Source organism: Aspergillus candidus (assembly GCF_002847045.1).
Source record: "Aspergillus candidus strain CBS 102.13 unplaced genomic scaffold BDW47scaffold_2, whole genome shotgun sequence".
Taxonomy (NCBI): Eukaryota; Fungi; Ascomycota; class Eurotiomycetes; order Eurotiales; family Aspergillaceae; genus Aspergillus; species Aspergillus candidus.
In genome coordinates this window covers 474278-498567 of record NW_020194007.1, presented here as the reverse complement: position 1 = coordinate 498567, position 24290 = coordinate 474278, and the positions used below count along the sequence as shown (strand labels likewise).

Genomic DNA, 24290 nt, shown 5'->3' with positions numbered 1-24290 from the left:
AGGAAGACCGTGTGGAAGATCTGTAAAGGAAACGAGAGAATGATTGGGATCATGCGATGTCATCAACATGACCACATCCAGACAGCATTCAAGCTAACAAGGCCCGATCCAGTTCCAGACCGGGGTCAACTCGCCTTCTTTCTCCCCTTTTCCCTTGGTCTCTTTTCTCTCTTTCTTCCCTTCGCCTCTCGCAACTCCAGATTTCCTTGAATCGGCCTGAATTGCCCGGTCGCGTACTCGATCCGTCTGTAAGTAACGAAGTATTGTATTCTTCAGATTCCCGTGGTTCTCTCGATATGCCTGATCCATCATCATTGGTCTCTCCCCCTATCCGCCTCCCTCTTCCTCCCTCTCCTTCATCCACTCCGGTCGCCTCCTGCTCCTCCACTAAAATCCTTGAACTAGTAACTAGTAAAGTAGCTGAGTTGCCACAACTGCTCTGTCAGAGTCTCGAAGAACTACTTGCTTCCCCGCCCTCTCCTCCTGTCAAACTCCACGACTCCAAACGTCTTGCTCCTTCTCCCGTCGGGTCCATTTCGCCGGGCTTTTTGTTTCCGCCTTTCCTTTCAGCTCGAGCTCTCCCTTGAACTTTTGAAGGTCTCCACACTCGGTCCCCCTGCACGACTACTTTATTGATCACACTCGATCCTCATTAAACTTAATCGTGGCCTTCTGCCAGGAAAGCGGCATTGGACATGGCTTCCAACGACCAACCGCTGTCGGATGCTTCCAAGGATGATCCCGTATCAGCCGTCGCCGTATCGCAAGAACCCCAGCCGCCACAATCACAACAACAACCTCCACCACCACCACCACCACAACAATTACTACAACCCCAAGAGTCACAACAACAACAGCAACCACAACAACAAACTCTCCCTCCAACCGAATTAAATGCAAATTCACACCCCAGCAATCCCGACCAAGTTTCACAGGAGAATACAGTGTCTACGACGGGGACGATTCCCGGGACTGGCAATGATACCCAGACACCAGTCGCCACCGCCCAACGAACTGACGGAGATGCCCCCATCGAGTCGAACGAGGCCAAGTCCGCGACTTCAGGCGTCCAGCCGTCGTCGCCGGCATCTGATGCCTCGGTGAAAGAGACCGAAGTGGAAGATACGGGTCCATCGTTGCTGATTACGCTCCTCCTCATCACCGGCTCACGGCACCCGCTCAGGATTGACGGCAGCTACCTGCGCAAACGCTCCATCAATGTCGAGAATGACGACCCGTTCGCCATGAGCGTCTATACGTTGAAAGAGTTGATCTGGAGAGGATGGAGACAAGGTATGCGCGGCAAACGCTCCCCCCCCCCACCGAATCGCGATAGCTGACCAGATCTAGATTGGGAGACCCGGCCGTCCTCCCCCAGCGCCATCCGCCTCATCTCGTTTGGCAAGCTCTTGGACGACAATGCCCCGTTATCAGGTATGTGTCGGACCCGTCGCCCCTATATTCCCCTTCTAACTCCTCGCAGACTCCAAATTCAACCACGATGCCCCCAACGTGGTGCACATGACAGTCAAACCTCAGGAGATTGTCGACGAGGAAGACTCCAAAGGCGCCAAGACTACTGGATATGCCCGGGAACGCGAGGCTAGCGAACGCAGCCCATCATGTCGCTGCGTGATTCAGTAAATTGGAATCGGTCCTGCCGTCTATCACCACCTGCAGTTTATTCATGACCTGCAGGGTCGTCTGGACATTACTACCCGAGGACTGAGCCTACGTCTGACAGCGTATGGCTTGGTTACATTGATTCTTTTCTTTTTCCTACCTGTCCCTTCCTTTTCTTTTTTCTTTCCTTCTCTCTTGTCTTTCTTTTCATTTTCTTCCTTCCCCCCCATTTCTTTAACTTCACTTTACCCTACCCCACTTTTCTTATCTCTTCCTTTTTGGCCTCGTGTTTTTCCATACCCGCCTGTTGAGTCAACCCTTTGTCATGTTTGCTATCAGCCTGGATACAGGATATCAGGCTACCCATGTATTGACCGCCCTTGGGAACGGCGTTGAGGACTTTTCTTTTCTTCTTGCTTTCTTTTTCTTCTCTTAGCCCTTGGCATCTATCTCATCTATCTCCGTTTGATATTCGATTGGCTTTGACATTACATCTGACTTTGACTTTGACATCTGACTGCCATCTGATCTGACCCCAACTGAACAGCTACCGTTTTAGCTGCGATTATTGCTGTCTGTCTACATCATCGAATCATCAGTCGAGTCCATGATTTGATTTACCCGACTACCTCCACATATACCCTGCTTTCTTCTTTGTTGCTCGGGGGGATGAAGGGAGCATGTTGACATATCTGTGCGCTACTATCTATCTACCTACTATGATCAATATATTGTATACGTTTGATTGTTGATATCAGTGAGATCCAGACATATCCGCGTCGTATAATATGGTCTAGTAGGGATATCTCATTCCCTTAACGAGATCCTCATCCCGTAAGAAGACCCTCTTATTCCGTAAGGATATACGTATAACCGGTTCAACCACAATCTATTGATTGCATCTGAATAGTATGTGTGTATGTTGTAGTAGTAGTAGTAGCAACCACGGAGACGCCAGTGTCAAGACTAATTTCGTGACCTAACAGGAGTAACAAGTATCATAAACGGAAAAAGACGAACAAGCGAGTTAAGAGAGATAGAAAAGAAACAACCACTAGTCCATACGCAGTCGCTTCTCCATCTCGTCGTGGAAGGTAGGCGGTTCTCTGAATTCGTCTCCTGCAACACATCATCGTTAGCACACTCAAACCAGCAGAATCCAAAATATGGAGCAAGAAAGCAGTAAGAAAAGAGAAAGAAAAAGGACAAAAGAGAGACGAACCCTGGAAAACATCCTCCCACCCAATCTCCGCATCCCTACCACCCAGCACCAAGATATCCTCATGCACACTGCTCCCACCACCGCCACGGGCCCCGCCCAGCACAGCCGGCCGGAAGGTCCCATCACGGACCAGCTTCAGCTCCATGCCGCGGCGAACGGGCTCGGCGATGCCGTAGGCGCGACGCAGGGACTCCATCTTCAGGGCGTGCTGGGTCTGGCGCCAGGCGAGGAGGCGGGCTTCGAGCGGGTGGGCGGAGGTGGTTGCTGCGGAGTCGGCGTGGGCGGAGGGGGGTCCGGTGGGGGCTTGCTGCGTGATGTTGTCGCGGAGGGTGTCGGGGAGGCCGGGGGCGGAGGGGGCGCCTTTGGATGGGTGCGGGAGGGTGATGGGGATGGATTGGCGGGTTGTGGTGTTTGAGGTGCTGTTGGGGGCTGTTGAGGGGGGGGCGATGCGGAGGGACTTTTATTTCACTTCATGTTAGCGGTTGTTCCAATGGGTTTGTTGGGCTGGTGTATTTGAAGGAGGAGGTCTGGAGATGATGATGATGATGATGCTGATTAGCATGGCATCATGGGTGACATACCATGTTGGCGGTGGATTGTGTTGACGGTAGTAACAAGATTGATGCTAGACGATTTCACAATAGATATAGAGAGAGAAAGAAATCCAAGCAATAGAATGGAGATGGTAGATAGGTAAGTGAGTATGGAAGCAAGCTAGATAAACCAAGAAGGCAGTCAAGCTGAGGCGTCCACTCACTCACTCACTCCCGCCAGCAGCTCCTCCGGCGCCCCAAACCCACCACTCCCGCAGAACGATCACATGACCGCATATCGCAAATTATCACCGCATCCTCAACTCTCCCCCCGATACTCCCTCTACTCGACCAAAGCGACATAACCTCCCACCACCAAAATGCTCCCCTCTCTCGCCCTCCGCACCCTGCGGAGCCTCGTCTCCCAACCAACAACAAGAACGGCCACCGCCAAACTGACGGCATCCCTCCCAAGAAAGACCCTCCTCACCCCGTTCCAACCCACCCTCCGCACGCCGTCCGCCCTCGCCGCCCTCTCGTCTTCCCGACAATTCTCCACCTCCCCCCTCCTCCAAACAACATACAACCAAGTCCGCCGCGGCTGCCGCACATCGCAGAAGGCGCGCCGCGCGCGCTCGCCCGCCCTCAAGCTGCGGCCCCAGATGAAGGGCGTGTGTTTGAAGACGGGCGTTACGAAGCCCAAGAAGCCTAATTCGGGTGAGAGGAAGACGGCGAGGGTGCGGTTGAGTAGTGGGAAGGTTGTCACTTGTTATATTCCTGGGCAAGGTTTGTCTTCTCCCCGACGCTCCTGTTGGATCTTTGAGATGGATGGGGAGGATACGATGAGGGATTGGGCTAATTACTTGTCCAGGCCATAATGTCCAGCAGCATAGTGTTGTCATGGTTCGTGGCGGTCGTGCGCAGGATTGTCCTGGTGTGAAGTATACTTTGGTGAGAGGTGCTTTGGATCTGGTTAGTCTTTTCCCTTCCTTCTTTTTTTTCTGTGGAGATATGCTGTTTGAAGGGTGTCCGTTACTAACAGGTTGTAGGGTGGTGTTTCCAACCGTCTGACAAGCCGCTCCAAGTACGGTACCAAGAAGCCCAAGAAGGAGTAACCGTAACTGCAACACTCTGGGCAGATAGATGCGTTAGGATGCGACGGTGTTTTTGTATCATTTTTTTTTTTTACTACAAAGCTTATGTACAGTACGATATCAAGGCAATCGTCCATGGTTGATTTCCTAAACAATAAATCCCATCCTTGTAGAAGATTGACGGGGCATGCGGCATCCTCCACTTTTTTGTATATCCTCCATACCCCCAACAGCAATGCATGCTCAAATGGAAATAAAATAGAAAGGTAAAAACACAATGGCGAAGAGAAGATAAGATAAAACAAGTGATAGAAATTAAAATAAACAACAAAAATAGTAGGTAGGGAAAAAGAAGACAGAGAAAAAAAGAAATCAAAACGCCGAGCCTACAGAAGACACCTCTCCACCTAGACAATGCAAAAACAAGCTGCCAGTGCTGTTACCCTTTGAACAATCCCACTTTCTTCGCTGCAATTTGTTCGTACACATGCTGTCCGCTACGGATGACTCGCGCGCGGGTCCTGCCGCTGACTGTAATGATCACGCTGCCGACGATGGTGATGGCGAGGAGGATGATCCCCGCCACCGCCAGTCAATTCGATTCGGGGTAGCCCTCTGGCGGTTCCAGGTCGTTGATGTCGAAGTATCGGGCGGTGCCTGGAGATCATTAATTTTGTGAGAGATAGTAGGGCAAAGGAGGTGCACGTACAGGAATAGCCCTTCCAGTCAAAGTTGTCGTTGGGGTTGCAGTGGCACTTCAGGTCCAGCCTCAGCTGCTCACTGGCCGGACAGTGGGTGAACGGAATGTGGTAGTAGGCAATGTCGTTGAAAAAGTGGATTTGCTCCTTGGGCAGCAGAATGCCGGCGGCGATCGAGTGGACGGGGGCGTCGCCCCAGCGCTCGTAGAAGAAACCGCCGTCCCGGTCCAGAGAGCTGAAGTAGTCGATATACGAGTCAGACCGCAGCCAGTCCAGACTGCCGACCTCGAAGTTGGACCACTGCACGGGTTATTAGCGGGGAGGTCAAAAGGAAGAAAGGAAATAATGAAGTGGGTAAGGAAACTTACAAAGTGGCACTTGTTGAAGGTCTTTCCTCCGTCGTCACTCAAGAATTCCATAGAGTTCCCTTCGGCGACGTGGCCCGGATAAGCACCCATGAACTTCTTGACGCTGTCCCAGAGGGTGGGGATGGTGTCGTAGTACTCGTACAGACTCAGCACGAAGCTGTACATCTTGTTGTTCTCCTTCATGAATCGGAACGGGTCAAAAGGAATGTCGCACAGGAGCTCAATGCTAGGCTCGACGCGCCAATAGTACTCGTAGTTCATCATGAGCGGGTGGCGGAAAAAGAAGCCCGACTCGTAACGGCACATGTGCCGGTAGCTCTCCGAATCCCCGTAGATGATCTTCTTCTGACCCATATCCTCGCGCACCTTCTTGGCCTTCTCTTGGTCAATCCACTCCGGGTAGGACCAGTGCTCTTCCGGAATGAGGCCGTAGTAGGTGGTTCCCGAGACGAGTGCCGTGGTGATCTTCTTGAAGGTCTCATCAAACGGCTTGTCGTTCAGGAATACCCAGTCGTAGTGGTAGTTCCGGTTGAAGCGATCCTCCACCTGTCGGATGGATCTGGCCATGTCCCACACGTCGTGGTTGCGTGCCAGTGTCACAAAGGTCGCATTCACGCGGGCCGCAACGGGAGCGCTGACGCTGCTGCTGGGCGCATGGGTGACCGGTTGCTCGGGCGAGGCGTTGTCGGAGTGGGAGGATGTGTACCCGGAAATGGCACCCTTGTAGGTGTCTATTTTCGAGCCGATATTCTCAGGGATAGGGATGGCATTTCGGGAGAAAACGAAGAAGGTGCATATTGTCTTGAAACGGAGTCAGTATTGGTGCTGTGAAAGAACCACGAACTCCGGGGTGACCTACCAACGCGGCGAGTATGAGGTACCGCACATATCTCGGCCCTGACGACATGTTGGGCAACGGGGAAGTTATCTTCTCCAGGCCGTTAGACCAAAGAGCGACCAAAAAGTGTATAAAGGTCGATGTTGTCTCGATGGCGAGGGGAGACCACCGCCAGGGGGGATGGATATCGCAGCGGGGTCTAAACCGTTATAAGGAAGAGATCTGCGAAACGCAACCAGCTCCAACTCGGTTCTTCTCCAGGAGTTGTCCGGCGAGTCCGTCGGGGATCAACGGTGATCTGTATGTCTCGAAGGTGGAGTTGGCAAGTGATGACGGGGAGCGAGTGTTTTGAGTTGTCCAAACCAGGATGCAGCAAACAAACCAGGCAGGATGATGGACCGGTTGCAGCGATGGAATGGCGGAAGCAAGTATCAAAACTAACAACAATTCCAGAGCAGCAGGGATGGGAAAAGAGGGGTGAGCCGATGAAAGAAAGGACTACCTAATCATCACGTCGGTGTCGGTCGGTATGTAGGCGGTTATGCGACCCAGGTATGTTTTCCTCATCCGTGCATAATTGACCCAGATCAGAGCCTTGTTTCAGCCACCGCGGGCACGTGAGGGCAGGCAGACTAGATTTGCTGTTCCAGGGTCAAGGGGTTGCCGATCTACCGTTTGACACTATCAGATTGATCCAGATTGATTCGGTCGAAACGAGATACCCAACGATCCTTTAGCTGCACGTTGTTTGGACAAATTGACCGTTTTCAAAACGACGATCCGGGTGCTAATTTATCTGGTGGCGTAGTTAGTATCATAACTACCGATCATCCCGCCTCCTGCAGGACAACGTCTTGATCGAGGAGGCCATTCCCATGGGAGGATTTGACCATCGGCAAACACTGTTGTGATCATTTCTCTTGGTCACTTGATCAATTCTGTTGGAGTCACCAAAGCACTGACAACTGGTAAATACTCCGGGGGATTGTTGGCTGTGTATCCGTACTTGTGTTACTATAATTGAGACTGTGTTGTCATCCAGTATGACCAGTCATAGGGTGTCAGCAAGCAGATTGGAAAGGTTTCTTCTAAAGGTGACAGGTTCCAAGTGACCTGTCTACATTTGACATTGTAGGTTGAGTGAAACAGCGACAATCATATACTACGAAGTACGGAGTACAAAAGTATATAGTAACTGTTTTCATGAAGCTAATGGCCAGGATATTATGTAATCAATGAGCTTCCCGCCAAGACTCCTGCCTCAGGCATATATATGCGCTAAGCCCAATCGGGCCCCGCCCAGGCCAGCGAATCTGTTAGTGGGTGATATCAGAGCCGGCCTCAACTTCCATCCCGCACTACCAGGAAATGCTGCGATAATTCTACCCTCCCTCCCCCCTCTCATCCTACATCCCCCCCCTCGGTCGAAGATGTCTTTCTTCGGCTTCGATACCACTCTCCCGAGGGATCGAGCCCCTCCGGGTGATCAGAGAGGTATATTCGACGCTCCTGACCCGTTTGCCGAAGTCGCTCGCGCCCAAGCTGCGGGTCTTCAGGCCGACGACGATGATGTGTAAGTCTCCAGGAGGCACCATGCCCGGACTCGGGGACGGTCCATAAGACAGCAACTTCGGGGCTAACAGTTTTTGTCAAACGTAGAATCAATTTTGAGGACACCTATGATGGTCTGGGCGATCAGCTGGATGAGGGCCAGGATGAGTTCAACGACGACACGTTCGGTGGCGGAGGTGACACGAGCGGCGTCGGGAGAGACTTCGATTTCTTCGGCAAGACCGCTCAGGTGGCAGATGTGATCGGGGAAGAACAGATTCGCTACGGTCTACAGAAGCCCCCGGGACTGGTCATGGCCCCGGCGGCAGAGGCGGCTGCTACTCTCGCAGCGGCGGAGGCGGCGGCAGCCCAGAAGCCCAAGCGGTCGGGGTACGAGAAGTACGAGGACCCGGGGTATATCCCTGATCTCCAGGCCAAGTCCAGTGTGTGGAGCGCGCACAAAAGGGCCGAGCCTTCGTTCCAGGGCCCATCGCTAGCCAAGAAGATGATGAGCCTGGAAGAAGTGGAAGCACAGATGCGGCAGCATCCGTCTGCTCCTCCGCCTGGTTTGAGCCAGCCGCCCGTCTCTCTTCCGCAGCCGATGCCCGATCTGTCCCATTTCCAGCAACCCCTGCAGCCCCCGCTACCGGAAGGCTTCCCGCACCTGCCCCCCGAGTTCGTGCAGGCCCAGCTGGCCAAAGGGGTCCCGCCGTCACAGTTGCTTCCGCCGCCACCGCCAATGGTGCCGGAGCATTTTCCCATGCCGGGGCATGCGCCTAACATCCCACTGCATCTCTTGCAGAATGCCCATCTTCCCCCACAGGCGATGACTCCCCCGCCACGGCAAGCCATGCCCCCACGGGCACAGCGCCCCTATCCGCAGCAGCAGCAGCAGCAGCAGCAGCAACAACAACAGCAACAGCAGCAGCAACCGCCCGTGATTCCCCAGGGACCGCGGGCGCAGGCGAACCAGATGCCGATGGTTACCAACCCCCAGCAGCTGATGCATCTGAATGAGGAACAGCGCATTGCGTACCTCATGGAGGACGCCCGGCGGGCCAAGCGCAACCACAAGATTTTCCTGTTGTCCAAGGGCAACGGGCTGATGACCCCGCAGGACAAGAACTTCATCACGCGGATCCAGCTGCAGCAGCTCGTCGCCGCGGCGGGAAATGTCGCCGATATTGATTCCGAGGCGGTCTTGTCCGAGGACTTTTACTACCAGGTCTACAGTCAGATCCGCGGGGCGCCGCGGCAGCACCCCCACCAGCCGCTGGGCCACTTTGCGCAAACCTACCTCCTGCAGACCGGCAACCGCTTGGGTGGCCACGGGTCTCGACGGCACGGCAACAGCGCCGACAACCACATGCAACGGATGCAGCAACAGGTGCAGCGCGCAGTGGAGGCAGCCAAGCAGAAGCCCAAGAACAAGCAACTGATCATCGAAGGGAGTCTGGGCAAGATCTCATTCGGCAACGCCAAGGCCCCCAAGCCCATGCTGAACATCAAGCGGCCAGACAGCTCCGAGGGAGCCAAGACGACCAAGAAGGCCCATGCAGACCTGAGCCTCAGCGACCGCAAATCCATCCTCACCAACATTGAAGGGGTCTACAGCGCCCTGATGGAGTTGGAGGACATGGAGCGCACTATGCCCCCACCGCCGGATGAGAGCGACCCGGAGGCGATCCAGGAGCACATGGAGTGGCGGCAGAGGGTGCGAGCCCTCAACCAGAAGCTCTGGCAGAAGCTCAAGGTCATGGAACCGATCGTGCCCAACACGAACCACCCGCACCCGTTCATCGCCTTCCTCTCGTGCCCCAAGGGCAAGAAGGCGATCCCGCGCATCTTCCGACAGATCGACCAGGAGCAGCGGGTGACGATCCTGACGATGATCGTCGTCAACCTTGACACCTTGGACGTGGTGCGGCGGGCACAGCTGATGCCAGGCGAGACGCAGCTGTCGCTTGCGGTGCGGGAAGCCATCGAGCTGTTCTCGCAGGCGGTCATGCCCAGCCTGTTGGGCTACGTGAACGAGGCGCCCTTCAACATCATCATCGGACTGCTGGGTCTGATGATTGCGCAGACGCACGTGGAGCTGGTGGCCAAGACGCGCATCGGGCTGGGGATCCTGACGATGCTGCTCAGTCGGGCGGAGATCGTCAAGGAAGCGGGCCAAGCCACGGAACGGGACTGGCAGCAGTGGGTGGAGAAGTTCAACGTGCTGTTCGACACGCTGGAACCGATCTTCCCGGATCTGTTCCCGCAATCCATCAACGCCGGGGATGATATGTACGTGTGGCAATTCTTGGCGGCGGTGGGGATTGGCGCCAGCCCTGAGCAGCAGCAGCGATTGGTCATCTCGGTGAAGTAAGTATCTCGTCCCGTTGATTAGTTTGAATAGTTTACTGACTACGTCTAGGGACCGGGTAATGGAGACGGTGACGTATAGCAAGACGCTACCGGCCGACATGGCCAGTCAGCGACTCGGCAATGTCAACCTGTTCATGCGGGCTATTGGTCTGGATGTCGAGCTCCTGGGATAGGTTGACGGTGCTCCTACACGATGGAATGGTTGACGGGGTATCCCAGTCCGTGGGGAAATGTCCCGACGCTTGCCTTCGGGATGCTGTCCCACCGGGGATGGACAGTTGTCTTTTATGGGGCTTCCAGTATCCGCATGAATGGACGAGTGACGAGAGTCAAACTCGAATAAGATAAAGAACGGGGGAAAATGAAGAAGACGAAAAAAAAAAAACACAACCGTCCTTATTTAACAGCGGTTCCCACGGAGGGCAGACCACGGACAGACGACCACGCATTACATGCTACAGCGCAGCTGAAACAACACCACAAGAATCAACTCCTGTTATCACCTATCTCACCATTCTCACAGCCTGCGCAGTCGTCGAGACGACCCTCGGTCTCATCACATCATTCCCATCATTCATATTTTTCTGACTGTTAAAGTTGTACATTGTCCGCTTAGCTTAATTGATTGGATTGCGATTTCTTAAGAAGAAAAATAACATAATTGAATCGTATACAACATGGCCGTAAATCCAAGCAGAGAAAGAGAGCTTTCAAAAGGCCACGAAGCCTGAATCTACTGTGTGTATATCCCGATCCAGACCGAACTAAGACAGTCCAGTCCAGAACAAGGCTGTCCGTGTCCAGAGTTCCAAACAAGGGCATTATTCGGTGGGTTTTTCTCGGACCCTTGGATCGAGTAGCTTGGGAAGTTGGAACGACAGCAGAACAGGTCGACGACCGGAGTGGGGACCTGGACCCGCTGTTGGATTGGTATTACCTGATTCTTTATTATTTGAGTTCTAAGTGGGGAGCTCTTCAATCGTCGAACTGGCCTTTCTCGTTCTATCTAATTCCATCAGATGTCCCTCTATAGAGCATGAGACGTTCCCAGTGTGATGCCGCATCCGGCCTCAGGAACACCCTGGTCCCTGCCTCAGGCACAGATCGCCCTGTCGCATATCAGAGTATCCTGATACGTACGCATTTAATCTTCCGGGTGGAGCGTAATTAATCGGTCATTAATTTGATGGCGATCATCGCTCGGTGGTGTTATCGTTACGTGGACATCTAACTGACTGGAGTTAGATGAGCTGAGGTTAATTTCCCCTGTGTTAGAGAATGTCAGGGGTTACTGTCTCTAGAATTAAGGACTAGATAATGTGGTCGATAGTATCTTGAGATTATCTGCTACGTACTACGTAGTAGGTATTCTAGAGAATCGAGGTGTAATAATACGGTATGCCCCTCCCCCACCAGTCCCGTATCTCCTTTTGCGGCACCTCAGGCACCCCTGAAACCCGGCTAATATTCTCATACTCCATAGTATTCTTTGTATTAGAATCTCCTCCTCCCTCTTCCCCTCTTCTTCTCTTCTTCTTCTCCATACCCCTCCATCCTCCACCTACATCCTCTTCTCACCACCTACTCTCTCTTCCCCCATTCAATCCACCATGTCTGCTGGATCTGTCCTTGTCACCGGGTATGTCTCATACTATATAAATAATGAATTGACAAACTAACTCTTCCAGTGGCACCGGCTACATCGGCTCCTTCACCACCCTCGCCCTCCTCGAGGCCGGCTACAAGGTCGTCGTCGCCGACAACCTCTTCAACTCCTCCGATGAGGCCCTCCGTCGCATCGAGCTCATCTCCGGCAAGAAGGCCGAGTTCGCCCAGCTCGATGTCACCGACCCCACGGCCTTTGACAAGGTCTTCCAGGCCCACCCCGACATTGACTCCGTCATCCACTTTGCTGCTCTGAAGGTATCTCTCTCTCTCTCTCCCCACCTCCTCTCTCGCACTCCAATTCTGATCATCATAGGCCGTCGGTGAGTCCGGTGAGAAGCCCCTCGACTACTACGAGGTCAACGTCTACGGCACCATCAACCTCCTCCGCGCCATGGTCCGCAACAACGTCTACAACATCGTCTTCTCCAGCTCCGCCACTGTCTACGGCGATGCCACCCGCTTCCCCGACATGATCCCCATCCCCGAGAACTGCCCCCTGGGCCCCACCAACCCCTACGGCAACACCAAGTTCGCCGTCGAGACCGCCATCACCGACGTCATCAACGCCCAGCGCAACAACGCCACCAAGGCCGGTAACACCGCCGAGGCCCAGAAGTGGAACGGTGCCCTGCTCCGCTACTTCAACCCCGCCGGTGCCCACCCCAGCGGCATCATGGGCGAGGACCCCCAGGGTGTGCCCTACAACCTGCTGCCCCTGCTGGCTCAGGTCGCCACTGGCAAGCGCGACAAGCTCCTCGTGTTCGGTGATGGTATGCCTTCCCACCTCCTAGAATGAGGAAAACAAACTAATGGTATAGACTACGCCTCTCACGACGGCACCGCCATCCGTGACTACATCCACATCCTGGACCTGTCCAACGGCCACCTGAAGGCCCTCAACTACCTCCGCAACAACAACCCCGGTGTCCGCGCCTGGAACCTGGGTACCGGCAAGGGCAGCACCGTCTACGAGATGATCAAGGCCTTCTCCACCGCCGTCGGCCGCGACCTGCCCTACGAGGTGGCCCCCCGCCGCGCCGGTGACGTCCTCAACCTGACGGCCAACCCCACGCGCGCCAACACCGAGCTGGGCTGGAAGGCCGAGCGCACCCTCGAGCAGGCCTGCGAGGACCTCTGGCTGTGGACCCGTAACAACCCGCAAGGCTACCGGCAACAGCCGCCCGCCGAGCTGCTGGCTCAGCTGAAGAAGTAAATGTTTTCTAGTATTTTCTTTTCTTTTGTTTTATGAATTTCACAGCAGAGCAGAGTATTAATAGAATAGAGCGATTGCTGTCTGGTTTCAATTTGAGTAGCGTACGTGGTTATCATCCGCAGTAAACTACGAGTCAGGAGGCATGTAGTCATATACTTGGGTAGAAGTATACCTAGTATACAATACAAATGTTTCCACCAGTGAAATAGTGCTCATAAATTCTTATTATATATTCCCCACTAGGTAGCTAATAGTAATCAGCTCTGAAAACCCGAGTAAAGACGGGGCAATATAGAGCCAGCTATACGTCGGCCCACCGGATAGCCCATGACCAGGTGACCCTGTCTAAATCAGTATCGTAGAGATCTTCTTGCAGAAACCTAAAAGGATATAAGCTCTGTCTTATCCTGTCCTGTCCAAAAAGCATTGACGAATAATGTGTGTGGAGAGCTTTCCGCCGTCCAGTCATTAGCGGGGTGGATATATAAGCAGCTACCACGATCTACGGATACATGAACTCTGCTATTTTATAGTATAGTATTGTATTAGGTGAACAAGTGCGAGCCGATTTAGTCTTGTATCGTATATCCCATCGGTTCAACAACACATGCACATGCACATGCATGCGCTTACTCATAACCGAATATAGTTAGTTAGCTAACTAACTAGTTGATCATATAATGATAGATATACAGCCGAGGGATTCACGTCGGGAATGGAGCGTGGGAGTAGTCATTACTTACTGAACCAACCATCAACTCTCAATATATCAGTTCAACCTCACTTCAACCTTCTTGCTGCAACCATCCCACTACTGATCCCAGCACTAACGAAACAGAACCCAAGATGTCAACATACCCCATAATCGACGTATGGGCGAACCCCATCCTCCCTCTAGACGTGCGTCTCCTCCTACCCATCCCCAAGTATCAAACATCAGCTTCCAAAAACCCAAGTAGACAAGCTGACCACAAACACAGCAAGGCGTCCCGGAGGTCCGCCGCCTCTTCGAGCAATCCCACGCAGACACAACCCTCCTCTCCAAGCGGCGCACGCCCGCCGAGCTCGTCGCCCTCATGGACGCCGCAGGCGTCTCCCAAATCTGCCTCTGCGCGTGGTATCGCCCCGGGCAGGCGGTGTTCTCGAACGAGGACGTAGCGGAGTTCACGCGCGCGTTCCCGGACCGCTTTATCGGTATTGCGGGGGTCGACTTGCTGGACCCCGTGGGGTATGTGAGGGAGGTGGAGAAGTATGTTAGGGTGGAGGGCTTTAGGGGCGTCAGGGTTGTGCCTTGGTTGTGGAATCTGGCGCCGACGGATAGGCATTAGTATGTTTATCCTGATTTCCTTACTGCCTGCCTATATTTACAGGTGGGTGTAGTTGTATTGTGTTGTCGGCTAATGATGGGACAGCTGGCCGCTCTACGTCAAGTGCATTGAGCTTGATGTTCCGTTCGTAGGTCACTCTAGGAGGATATCGCTTTTCTCGGGAGAATATCCACTGATATGTACGGCTTCATCTAGCTCACCCAAGTCGGACACACCGGGCCTCTTTGCCCCAGTGAAGTCGGCCGACCTGTCCCGGTACTCCCCCTCAACCCCTCTTCTTCCATCCTCTCGTCGAGATCAAAATGTGCTATCAAATACTTACGTTCCTAGTACATCGACGAAATCGCCCTCAAGTTCCCCTCCCTCTCCATCATCTGCGGGCACATCGGCTTCCCCTGGACGCAAGAAATGATAGGCGTAGCGTGGAAGCATCCTAACGTGTACATCGACACATCCGCATACTTGCCCAAGTACTATCCCCCGGTAAGTAAAACCAAGCATACTAACCACCCAGCGACCATCCCTACCGAGCCGACCCTAGGTTAATACGTATCATCTAGGAGTTGATCCAATTCGCCAACACGACCGGGAAGAAGAAGGTCATGTTCGGGACGAACTTCCCCCAGCTGGGCTGGGATAAGTGTGTCAAGTCCGCGAATAAGGATCTCAAGCTGAGGGAGGATGTGAAGGCGGCGTTCTTTGGGGGGAATGCGGCGAGGGTTTTGAAATTGGGTGCCCCCTCCGCTGTAGGTGGAGTGGCTAGGGAGGGGAAGCTGTGAAGTGAATATGTCTGTTGAGGTAAAGGGGTTTTGGCGTATTGTTTGAGGTGTGTGGGATTCGGGTGGTATTGCTCATTGACTGGGTAGAATACGGGGTAGAAAGGGAGGTAGGGCCAATTTGTACCTGACGTGCGACGTTACGGCCTGGTTAGTTTGAAACAGCTATCATGTTATTTAATTTAGATCAGGAATGGGGTGACGTGAGAAGTAACAGGTCATCATGTATTGTAACTCATATGAAACAAGTTATGTTGAATGTGCAATATTGTCTATCTATCTAATTAACGACGTGTTATATCATGTCTATTCTGAGTACTTATTAAACAGGAGGCGGATGATACATGGATATCGGAACACATGTACACAACCCTTTCGAGATAGGGTTAGACTATTTACGCGCGCTGGAAGTTGAAGCTGAAGCCGGAGCTGATGTCGAATCCGAAGCCGATGCCGAAGCCGAAGTCGAAGTCGGGTTCTGCCCCTTGCGGCTTCGACGCGATCCCGGCGTTGCGTCCTTAGTGCCCGCCGAGGGCGTCGCCGCCTGAGCCTCCGCCTCCGCCTGCGCCTGCTTCTCCTTCGTAGCCAACGCTCTCTTGATAGCAGTCTCCGTCTCGACCGTCTCGATCTGCTTCTCGCTAAACTCCCACAGACGCTTCGCGACCGCCTCATCCGTAATCTCATGCCGGGCGTATCCCACCTCGCAACACTCCTTGATCATCCAGCCGCCTTCGCCGCGGCCGTAGCGGGCTTCCATCGCCGCGTAGAGGATGCTCTGGGCGCCTTGCTGCGGCGACTTCAGGATCAGCCACCATACGGGCCAGGTAATTAAGTAGAAGAGCAACCCCCAGAGGGATCCGCCGGTGAGCCAGCGGCGCATGCCGGGGGTGCGGCTGAAGCCCGGGTCGACGACGAGGACGCGCGTGCATGGTGGTTGGCCGTCGGGGCGCTTGACTGCGTTGAGGTGTTTCTGGAAGGTGTGGGCGAAGACCATGAGAGAGAGTTTGGAGACGCCGAAGAGGCTGCTGGGTTTTTTCTTTGGCGGGGGGGTTTGCTGGTTTGAGGAGGATTTTGATTTAGGTTTGGGCTTGGACTGGGTCGGGAGGTTGTGGGTTGCTGGGACGGGGGCCGTGTCGGCTTGTTTGAGGTCCAGACGTGCGCCCATGTAGCTGGCGCAGGTGGTGAAGATGACGCGCACGTCGCGGTGGGCGGGCTGGGCTCGGAGCGCCGGGGAGAGGATACTGAGGAGGTGGAAGTTGGAAAGGTAGTTGACCTGCCATTCTTCGTCGAGGCCGTCTTGAGTGACTCGGCGGGGGGAGGTGGACAGCAGGGAGGAGGATGGGGAGGCGGTGTTGGCGCACAGGATGAGCATGTCCAGTCGGCGGGCGGGGACGTTGTCGATCCACTTCGTGGCGAAGGTGCGAATGGAGTGTAGTGAGGACAGGTCGACCTGTTCTGCGAAAACGAGATGGTTGCCGGTTGACCTGCGTACGTCTTCGATGTAGTCGACTAGGAAGATGTCCGAGGGGGAGTGTTGTGTGAGGATGATGACTTGAGCACCACGCGAGGCGAGTTCGTAGACGACGCTGGCGCCTATACCTGATGTGCCGCCCTTTCGTCCATTAGTATATTGAAGTCAGATATTGCAAAGAAGAAAACATACTGTCACCATCACCACCTTGGAGTGCATCACCCGCTCGGAGCCATTGCGGGCTCCTCCAAAATAATACTTGAGTGCAGCCAGGATAAGCACCCAGGGCGCGACTTGGAGGATGTGTGCAGCATAGGGGATGGACGAGATGCCGTCTCGGATTCCCTGCGTGATCAAGGGAATAGGCATCGTGGTGGGTGGAAGTGGTGTGGGAGAAAGAAAGGAAGAGAGAGAGAGAGACGGAAGAGAAGGAAGAGCTGGAGGTGAGTTTAGCGGCCGATCTCCCGCCACTGCAACTTATTCTTAGCTCACTCTCACTCCGTCTACCAAGATCATCCTCTGTCTATCCTCCTTGACAACACCCCCCACAATGCAAACAGAGGAAGACGACGAATACTTCCTCCCCCTGGAAGACCAGCGCGTCTTCGGCGCCGGTATCCGTCGAAAGCGCGTCCCTTTCGTGCGCTCCTCGGAGCTCAACACCACCGACCGTACATCGTCTGCTCCGCCCCCATCAACCGCGCCAGGGCCCAGCATCGCCAATACCTACCTCTCCATCGTGCTAGGGAAAGACAAAGACAAAGCGCAAGGGTCCTCCATCTTATCCGAATCGAAACCAACACCCACACCCACGTCCACCACCCAGTCCGCCCCGTCCTCTCCCCCCAGAGACACCAGCACTCCGCCACCACCCCGCTGCGAAGTCTGCCACCTCCCACTAGAGACCGACCCCTCACCATCCCCAGCGCCCACCTCCGACAAACATGCCGAAGAAGGGCGAAAAGAGTACCACCCCCACGAAGCATCCCTCGCGCACCAAGTCTGCCTCACCCACTCGCACCCTCCCTCCCATCTAGACCGCTCCCGCCACGGCCTGCGCTACCTCTCCGCGTACGGTTGGGACCCCGATAGTCGGCGCGGACTGGGCGCGCCTGGCCGAGAGGGCATCCGGGAGCCGCTGAAGGGTCGGTTGAAGGTGGATACCGTTGGGTTGGGCGCGTCCGTGCCGAGTGTGTCTTCTGCTGCTGCGGCGAAGAAGCCGGCTAAGGTGAATAAGTTGAATGCGAAGCAGGTGCGTAAGGAGAGTGCGGATTCCAGGAAGAGAGGGGATCGCTTGCGTGATATGTTTTATCAGAACGATGATGTGCAGAGGTATCTTGGTGGGGGTGCTTGAGCAATATCCTCGTTGGGATGGCGTAATTGAATGAAGTTGTCGCATGGGCTGGGTGTTTGGGTTTGGGCTTTTCTTGTTTTCTACTAAATACCCCATATCGTATTGTTTTATTGTGCTCCTACTTCTGAAAGATCTGATGCCTCGCATTTACACACATACAGTCCATTAACTAGCTAAATACAAATTGAGTGGAGCATGTACCACCGTGATTTAGAAGCAACCATTGCAGAGTATTAAAGCGCCACAGCGTATCGACAAATCGCAGCATATACTAGCACAGCATGGCCGAAATCGAACACCAGGAGCGGCAAATGCATGGCAGGCGGCGATAGCCGTGGGATGTACGTTCTCCAGATTACTATTGTCCGTCGTTTGCACAAGAGGTAAGGCACTCAATACCGGAAGAAACGGTGCTTCTTTTCCTTCTTCTCCTTGTGCGGTTTCGAACTGGAGCTGGAGGGAGGGGCCGGAGCCGCGGCTGGCCCGCCTGCTCCGGGGCCGTTGGGCATCGGCTGTCCGTCTGGCCCGAGAGTCATGTTGGCCATGAGGGCGCTGGGAGGCGCAGGCGGGTTCAGCTTGGTAGGGATGGGCTTCTTTTGCTGCGGCTGCGGCGGCGGCGGAGCGGGGCGCTCGAATAGGTGAGCTGGTGCTGTGGGTTTGGGACGCTCGGCGGGGATGTCTAGGCGGCGTCGGTCGGCGCTGAGATCGCCCAGCTGTCGTAGGAACAACCCGGGGCTGAGCATGTGGGACGTGGCGAGGAAAACTTCCTTGCCGAATTGATGCGAGATCTCTTCGCAGACCCGCGATTCTCCGTACGTCGCTCCGCCGGCCATGAAGACGATGATGCGCTGCCGGGGCTGCTCGGCGGCGGACCGGGTGCGTGCCCATGTCGGCTTGGCGCTGCGGAGGGATGCCTGTGCGGAGTTGTCCTGAGATCCCATCCCTTCCATGTCGGCGCATGGGCGCGTGAATGGGAAGGTGGTCATGTCCAAGGTGCCCCGGATGTGCTCCTCGAGCATGAGACGGAGGTTGAGCTCGTATCGGGACAGACTGGCCTCGTCCGCTTCAGCAGGAGGTGGGGCTTTCCTCACGAACAGTGGTGGCACAGGCGGCCGTTCGTCCTTGGCGGGCTTCTCCACTCGCGCACCCAGCAGATCGAGGTTGTAGATCACTTCTCCGTCCTGCGGCGAAAGTTGCGCGTGTGCCATGAGTTTCCGGATATCGCCCGGCAAGATACCCCCTCGGTACATGATGTAGAGCAACAGCAGTCTCAGCCGATCTGAGGATTGGATTGCCTCGTCGTCCATGAGCTGGACAAGCTGCGAAGCCAGCCCCTTGGCCTTTTTGAAGTTCTCGTCGAGCCCGGTGGACAAGCTCTGCTCCACGGCACTCACTTCAAGAAGCTTATGCTTCTCAAAGAATCGCATGCACTCTCCCGCCATATCAAGGTGCAGTGTGTAGGAGTCTCTTCCTTCCTGGAATTCCGTCAGGCCACCGAGCATCTCCTTGATGGTGTCCACGTTGGAGTTGCCATTCCTATGCAAGTCAGCGATACTCTTAACACCTCCGGAGATGAACTCACTCTTCGGCGAACTGGGGATTGGCAGCCCGGAACTTCTCGAAATCTTTGCCCAGGTTACCCAGCACGTCTTTCATGTGCTGGTGTCGATAGTTCACCCACACCTTGTCCTCCTCGGTGATCGACATATCCTTGACTTGTTCGTGCGCGGTGCCTTCGTTGAGCGTAAGCTTGTACGTCACCTTGTCGCCATCTTTGACGGGTAGCAAGTCGTGCACCATGGACTGGTATGTAAACTCGTGAATGAGCGGCGCGACGAGATCCATGGACCGATCCACGACGAACAGCACTCCCCGTGGACGGGGTGAAGGGGGCGGAAATTCCGGCTGAGACTGGGCAAATGCGTCGAGTTCATTCTGAATAAAGGCAGCCAGGTGGGAGCATAGGATGCTCGCTTCGTGGGTGGGCGTCCGCGGTCGGTAGTATCGAATTAATGGGTACTCGCCTAGGCTCGCACAGAGAGACACCGCCTCGTAAAGTCAGTAAGCCCGTCTCGACCGACATTAAGGAGAGCCGTCAGATCAACATACCTTCTGCGCTAGATCCGCCAAATGCGCGCGGATCAGATGGTTACATCCCGGGTGGAAGAGAACCGGGAAGCTCCACGGATCTCGGAAGGTGATCAAATGCGACTCCCGAGGGAAGTAATCGACACTAATGACTCGAAGGCACGCAACCTGCTCGCTCGCGATCTGAGAATTCTGAATCCGGGCCCGCTGTTTCGGATCGAGGTCTGCACCCCGACATTAGGAACCAGACTGCGATCACTATGAGAGGGGGTGACGTACAAGAAGTAAACACCAGCCACGCCTTCCGGTATCTCTTGGCCTCAAAGTCCGCCATCAGGCAGTCCACTATATGTGGCTGCGGTGACAGGAGATACAGTGCGTCCATGTTCTGGTTGGCAGGGCGCCGATCCTCAATCTGCTCGACATCTTGCGACAAGATCATTTAGCCCGCTGTCTGATGGGACTACCTCGGCAAACCGACAGAGCAGGCTTACTGGTGACATTGAGATTGAGAATATCATCATCGTTGGCAGTGTTGTAGACTAGTTTCCGACTCGATTCATCCAAGACCAAGACTTTCCACTGTGGGCAAACGTCGTCAGTGCGTGACATTCCGAGAAAGTAAAAGGAGGGGCTCGCGATCCCACCTCGTTGCCTCCGGTATGGCGAATCGTATTCAAAATGACTAGAGTTGCCCGATGACCGTCAGCTTCAAGTCTCTAGCTCCAGTGTTTAGCATATATCCGGCTGCGACAACCTACCATCGCGCTGGAGCTGGATTATTGAGGGCATGGTGGCTGGCCGGCAGCCTCAACTGGGCATGGAGGGGATGAGGTCACTAGTTGTGGAGACCGATGGAACGACGATTCGGCGGTCGTAGGGAGGAAAGAAAGGGTCCCCAACAGGATAACGGCGACAATATATTCGAAAGTTGAGTAGACAAAAAGGAGAAGAATTAAGGAGGAGGGAGGGGGAGTAATAATGAAGTTGGAGTTGATGAAACGTATCAAGCAACTCGGTCCCCACTATCCAATAAATCCACCGGCGACGGCGGCGGTGGATCGGATTCCGCTCTCGGTGGCGGCAATTTATTCGATCATTTATCATCTATTTCATTCACCTTGTTTATCGATCATTCTTTCTTCTGCCGACATATTGGAGTTTGTTTTGACGGCCATGATATCTTGATTTTACACTTGGGAAAACTAATGTACTATCCCCCCTGCGCTTGACCGGCCCCGGCGCATGCATCCTGCAAAGTTCGTTGAATTTCTCGGCTACTCCAACTCGCGTCACTGGTGATCGCCGCGACACAACGCATGCCGACATATTACGTTCTCGCTTTCGCTATTAGTTCACACTGCTATTTGGGGACAAGAAATGCAGTCATGGTCCAGGAGAGGCACTAGTTGCCTCTTCTGCACTTGGCAGCCACTGGTTCGACCCGTGCGACGAAGCTTTTCCACGTCGCCCATCCTCGAAAGATCAAAAAGGAAACACAAGAAGGACTCGGAAAGTGATGTTTCAGAGAAGAAATCTACGGTAAGGTTGCCTTGATTTAGGGTACCTTTGAATTATCCGCGAATACTGACACCTGGACGTTTTAGGCCCGAAAGCCGTCGTTGTCACTGAGTCCCAAAAACAAGAAAGATGCGTCGGCCGACTTCCAAACCACGGTCACCAACATCCTTAACGAGATCAAGAAAAAGAAAATAAAGGCTTCCGATCCCGGGGTCGAGGAATGGGAGAGGTTTTCTCGAAATGTGATGAATGCGTGCCAGCTCGATGACCGAGCAGGCAACTTGAGCCAGTCGCCCCTCGGAAAACTGAAGTTGAGCCTTCGAAAGGCCTACGCACGAGGGAGGGGTATTGGCCTTCGGGATGAAATCGAGTACCTGAGGTACTCGAACGAGATCACGTCCCGGTACTCGGCGCCCAATCTGGACGAACAGAAGAAAGTGGCCGATTTACGATATCCGGCGGAGTGGTACCCGCAAGCTCGCTCGATCCAGCGCACGATTCATCTGCATGTTGGCCCGACAAACTCGGGGAAAACTTACCATGCATTGCAACGACTGAAGGCTAGTGGCAATGGATTTTATGCGGGGCCACTGAGGCTCTTGGCACAGGAGGTATACCATCGATTCAAAGACGGCGGAGTCTCCTGCAGCTTGGTCACGGGCGACGATGTCAAGATTCCGGAGGGCACGGCGCCGCTCATTGTAAGCAACACGGTTGAGATGGTCAATCTGGGGCGCACGTTCGAGGTTGGCGTCATCGACGAGATCCAAATGATTGCGGATCGCAAACGTGGATGGGCCTGGACCAAGGCTGTCCTGGGTGCGCGTGTTCAGGAACTCCATCTCTGCGGAGAAGCAAGGGCTGTGCCTTTGATCCGGGAACTGGCTGCGCTCACGGGCGACAAGTTGGAGATCCATCGATATGAACGCCTGAACCCCCTCAAGGTCGCGCAGCGCAGTCTGTGTGGCGATCTCAACAATCTCCGGAAGGGGGATTGTCTGGTGTCGTTCTCCCGTGTTGGTATTCATGCATTGAAAGGCGACATCGAAAAGGTCACGGGGAAACGAGCGGCAATCGTGTACGGGGGCTTGCCTGCTGAGATTCGAACCCAGCAAGCCAATCTCTTCAACGACCCCAATAACGACTACGACTTCCTCGTTGCCAGTGATGCTATCGGCATGGGTCTAAATTTGTGAGTGCATCACAGAGTTTATTTGGTGACCAACATACTAATACTTTTTTTTTTCCCCCGCAGGAGCTGCAAGCGTATCATCTTCGAGACTCTGGTGAAAAGAATCCCGGGTGGTCTTGTCAGACTTTCTATCCCCGAAATTAAACAAATCGCGGGACGAGCGGGTCGGTATCGATCTGCGAATCATCAAAACAAAAAATCATCTGCCGAGGATGAAGAGGAAAATGTTGGCTGGGTGACATCCATGGAGGAGGTTGATCTCCCCTACATCCACCAGGCGATGGGTGTTGAGCCGGCTCCTATCATGTCCGCCGGGATCATCCCTCCTGAACAGGTTTTCGAGAAATTCGGAGCCTACTTCCCCCGTGGCGTGCCGTTGGAATACATCATCAAACGCCTGATCGACATATCCCAAGTGCACCCATTGTTCTTCATGTGCGACGCCGATGGGCAGCTCGAAAACACCGAGGTAATTGACGCCGTGAAAGGCTTACAGATCGAAGACCAGATGGTCCTCATGGCGTCTCCTATGGACACGCGTGACTCGCTGTCCCGTCAGGTTGGCATCGCGTTCGCCGAATGCGTGGCCCGACATACTGGGGGTCGTCTATTGGACATCCCTGAAGTCAACCTGGAGATCCTTGAGGAACCCGTATCCGGTAGCAAGGAATATCTGCACGGTCTGGAAGTCTTGCACAGGTCCATCATTCTATACCTGTGGCTCAGTTTCCGGTTTGGAGGCGTTTTCACCGATCGCACCCTCGCCTCCCATGTCAAGGAGCTAGCGGAAGAGAGAATGGTGCGGGCTCTGACGGAGTTTTCCGCGAACAAGAAGCTCCGAAAGGACGCATCGCTTCGCCGGCAGATCGCGCTGCAGAAGCAAATCGCAGAGCAGAGACGAATCCTCGACGAAGAGGATTTTGATGGTGAAGGCGAGCACGCTTCTGTGGATCTCTTCGCCAGCCAAGGCTCTCTTGCACATCACCATTCTCAGGCGTCTCATACTCAGTGAGGCGCTCAGTTGACGCGATTATATATGGAGACGGAGTAATGCGATCCCGCTGTCGTCTCTGACTGTCGATTCAAATCTCATCTCGAAAAGGTTCAAGGAATGCTTCAGATATTGTCGGTTCTGTTGGCTATGCATGGATTGGCTCGTTGCGGGTCTTGAGACCATGCTATTGTATAAAACCATTTGTATGTAACATAATTGTATATTAGAGTGCTATGATAGATATAAAGCTCAACTTGACCATAAACCACAAATATATACTTTTGCCTACTGGTATCATTTGTGCCTTAATGATCCTAGAAGGGCGCATATTTTGTCATCAAGATTTTTCTAGACACATGCAAGCCAAAACAGACCAATTTCTACACAC

The 24290-nt window shown here is 54.1% G+C and overlaps 11 protein-coding genes across 11 annotated transcripts; 7 read left to right on the top strand and 4 right to left on the bottom strand.

Annotated features, from left to right (window-relative positions):
• Positions 1-695: 695 nt before the first annotated feature.
• On the top strand, positions 696-1644 carry BDW47DRAFT_121993 (uncharacterized protein; the record flags this gene model as incomplete). Its single annotated transcript, XM_024815747.1, has 3 exons — positions 696-1293; positions 1351-1434; positions 1484-1644. The coding sequence occupies 3 exons, from the start codon at positions 696-698 to the stop codon at positions 1642-1644; spliced, it is 843 nt and encodes a 280-aa protein (XP_024676228.1).
• A 621-nt stretch (positions 1645-2265) lies between these two features.
• On the bottom strand, positions 2266-3536 carry BDW47DRAFT_25834 (proteasome maturation protein). Its single transcript, XM_024818587.1, has 3 exons — positions 3427-3536; positions 2846-3302; positions 2266-2742 (listed from the first exon to the last, which is right to left on the bottom strand). The coding sequence occupies exons 1-3, from the start codon at positions 3427-3429 to the stop codon at positions 2678-2680; spliced, it is 525 nt and encodes a 174-aa protein (XP_024676227.1). The 5' UTR covers positions 3430-3536; the 3' UTR covers positions 2266-2677.
• Positions 3537-3743: 207 nt separating this feature from the next.
• BDW47DRAFT_98054 (mitochondrial 37S ribosomal protein uS12m) lies at positions 3744-4561 on the top strand. The gene is made up of 3 exons (XM_024820565.1): positions 3744-4164; positions 4250-4350; positions 4428-4561. Exons 1-3 carry the CDS (start codon positions 3759-3761, stop codon positions 4491-4493), a joined length of 573 nt encoding a protein of 190 aa, XP_024676226.1. The 5' UTR covers positions 3744-3758; the 3' UTR covers positions 4494-4561.
• A 503-nt stretch (positions 4562-5064) lies between these two features.
• On the bottom strand, positions 5065-6445 carry BDW47DRAFT_121990 (glycosyltransferase family 15 protein; the record flags this gene model as incomplete). Its single annotated transcript, XM_024815746.1, has 4 exons — positions 5065-5129; positions 5182-5470; positions 5539-6339; positions 6398-6445. The coding sequence occupies 4 exons, from the start codon at positions 6443-6445 to the stop codon at positions 5065-5067; spliced, it is 1203 nt and encodes a 400-aa protein (XP_024676225.1).
• A 1310-nt stretch (positions 6446-7755) lies between these two features.
• BDW47DRAFT_98052 (deadenylation-dependent mRNA-decapping factor PAT1) lies at positions 7756-10970 on the top strand. The gene is made up of 3 exons (XM_024820564.1): positions 7756-7949; positions 8036-10294; positions 10347-10970. Exons 1-3 carry the CDS (start codon positions 7807-7809, stop codon positions 10468-10470), a joined length of 2526 nt encoding a protein of 841 aa, XP_024676224.1. The 5' UTR covers positions 7756-7806; the 3' UTR covers positions 10471-10970.
• An 862-nt stretch (positions 10971-11832) lies between these two features.
• Positions 11833-13384, top strand: BDW47DRAFT_98051 (NAD-dependent epimerase/dehydratase family protein). The gene is made up of 4 exons (XM_024820563.1): positions 11833-11936; positions 11986-12220; positions 12279-12735; positions 12784-13384. The coding sequence occupies exons 1-4, from the start codon at positions 11908-11910 to the stop codon at positions 13176-13178; spliced, it is 1116 nt and encodes a 371-aa protein (XP_024676223.1). The 5' UTR covers positions 11833-11907; the 3' UTR covers positions 13179-13384.
• A 566-nt stretch (positions 13385-13950) lies between these two features.
• Positions 13951-15426, top strand: BDW47DRAFT_25784 (amidohydrolase family protein). Its single transcript, XM_024818586.1, has 6 exons — positions 13951-14078; positions 14159-14505; positions 14591-14633; positions 14702-14761; positions 14837-14989; positions 15067-15426. The coding sequence occupies exons 1-6, from the start codon at positions 14025-14027 to the stop codon at positions 15283-15285; spliced, it is 876 nt and encodes a 291-aa protein (XP_024676222.1). The 5' UTR covers positions 13951-14024; the 3' UTR covers positions 15286-15426.
• Positions 15427-15670: 244 nt separating this feature from the next.
• BDW47DRAFT_98048 (putative oxidoreductase) lies at positions 15671-17171 on the bottom strand (the record flags this gene model as incomplete). The annotated part of the gene is made up of 2 exons (XM_024820562.1): positions 16946-17171; positions 15671-16894 (listed from the first exon to the last, which is right to left on the bottom strand). Exons 1-2 carry the CDS (start codon positions 17120-17122, stop codon positions 15674-15676), a joined length of 1398 nt encoding a protein of 465 aa, XP_024676221.1. The 5' UTR covers positions 17123-17171.
• A 53-nt stretch (positions 17172-17224) lies between these two features.
• BDW47DRAFT_98047 (putative G-patch domain protein) lies at positions 17225-18188 on the top strand. Its single transcript, XM_024820561.1, has one exon. It carries the CDS (start codon positions 17304-17306, stop codon positions 18105-18107), a length of 804 nt encoding a protein of 267 aa, XP_024676220.1. The 5' UTR covers positions 17225-17303; the 3' UTR covers positions 18108-18188.
• Positions 18189-18247: 59 nt separating this feature from the next.
• Positions 18248-21177, bottom strand: BDW47DRAFT_98045 (Sec1 family protein). The gene is made up of 5 exons (XM_024820560.1): positions 20843-21177; positions 20475-20777; positions 20217-20419; positions 19690-20156; positions 18248-19643 (listed from the first exon to the last, which is right to left on the bottom strand). The coding sequence occupies exons 2-5, from the start codon at positions 20635-20637 to the stop codon at positions 18500-18502; spliced, it is 1977 nt and encodes a 658-aa protein (XP_024676219.1). The 5' UTR covers positions 20638-20777; positions 20843-21177; the 3' UTR covers positions 18248-18499.
• Positions 21178-21332: 155 nt separating this feature from the next.
• Positions 21333-24174, top strand: BDW47DRAFT_98044 (ATP-dependent RNA helicase SUV3). Its single transcript, XM_024820559.1, has 3 exons — positions 21333-21737; positions 21803-22908; positions 22972-24174. The coding sequence occupies exons 1-3, from the start codon at positions 21576-21578 to the stop codon at positions 23918-23920; spliced, it is 2217 nt and encodes a 738-aa protein (XP_024676218.1). The 5' UTR covers positions 21333-21575; the 3' UTR covers positions 23921-24174.
• The last annotated feature ends 116 nt before the right edge of the window (positions 24175-24290 follow it).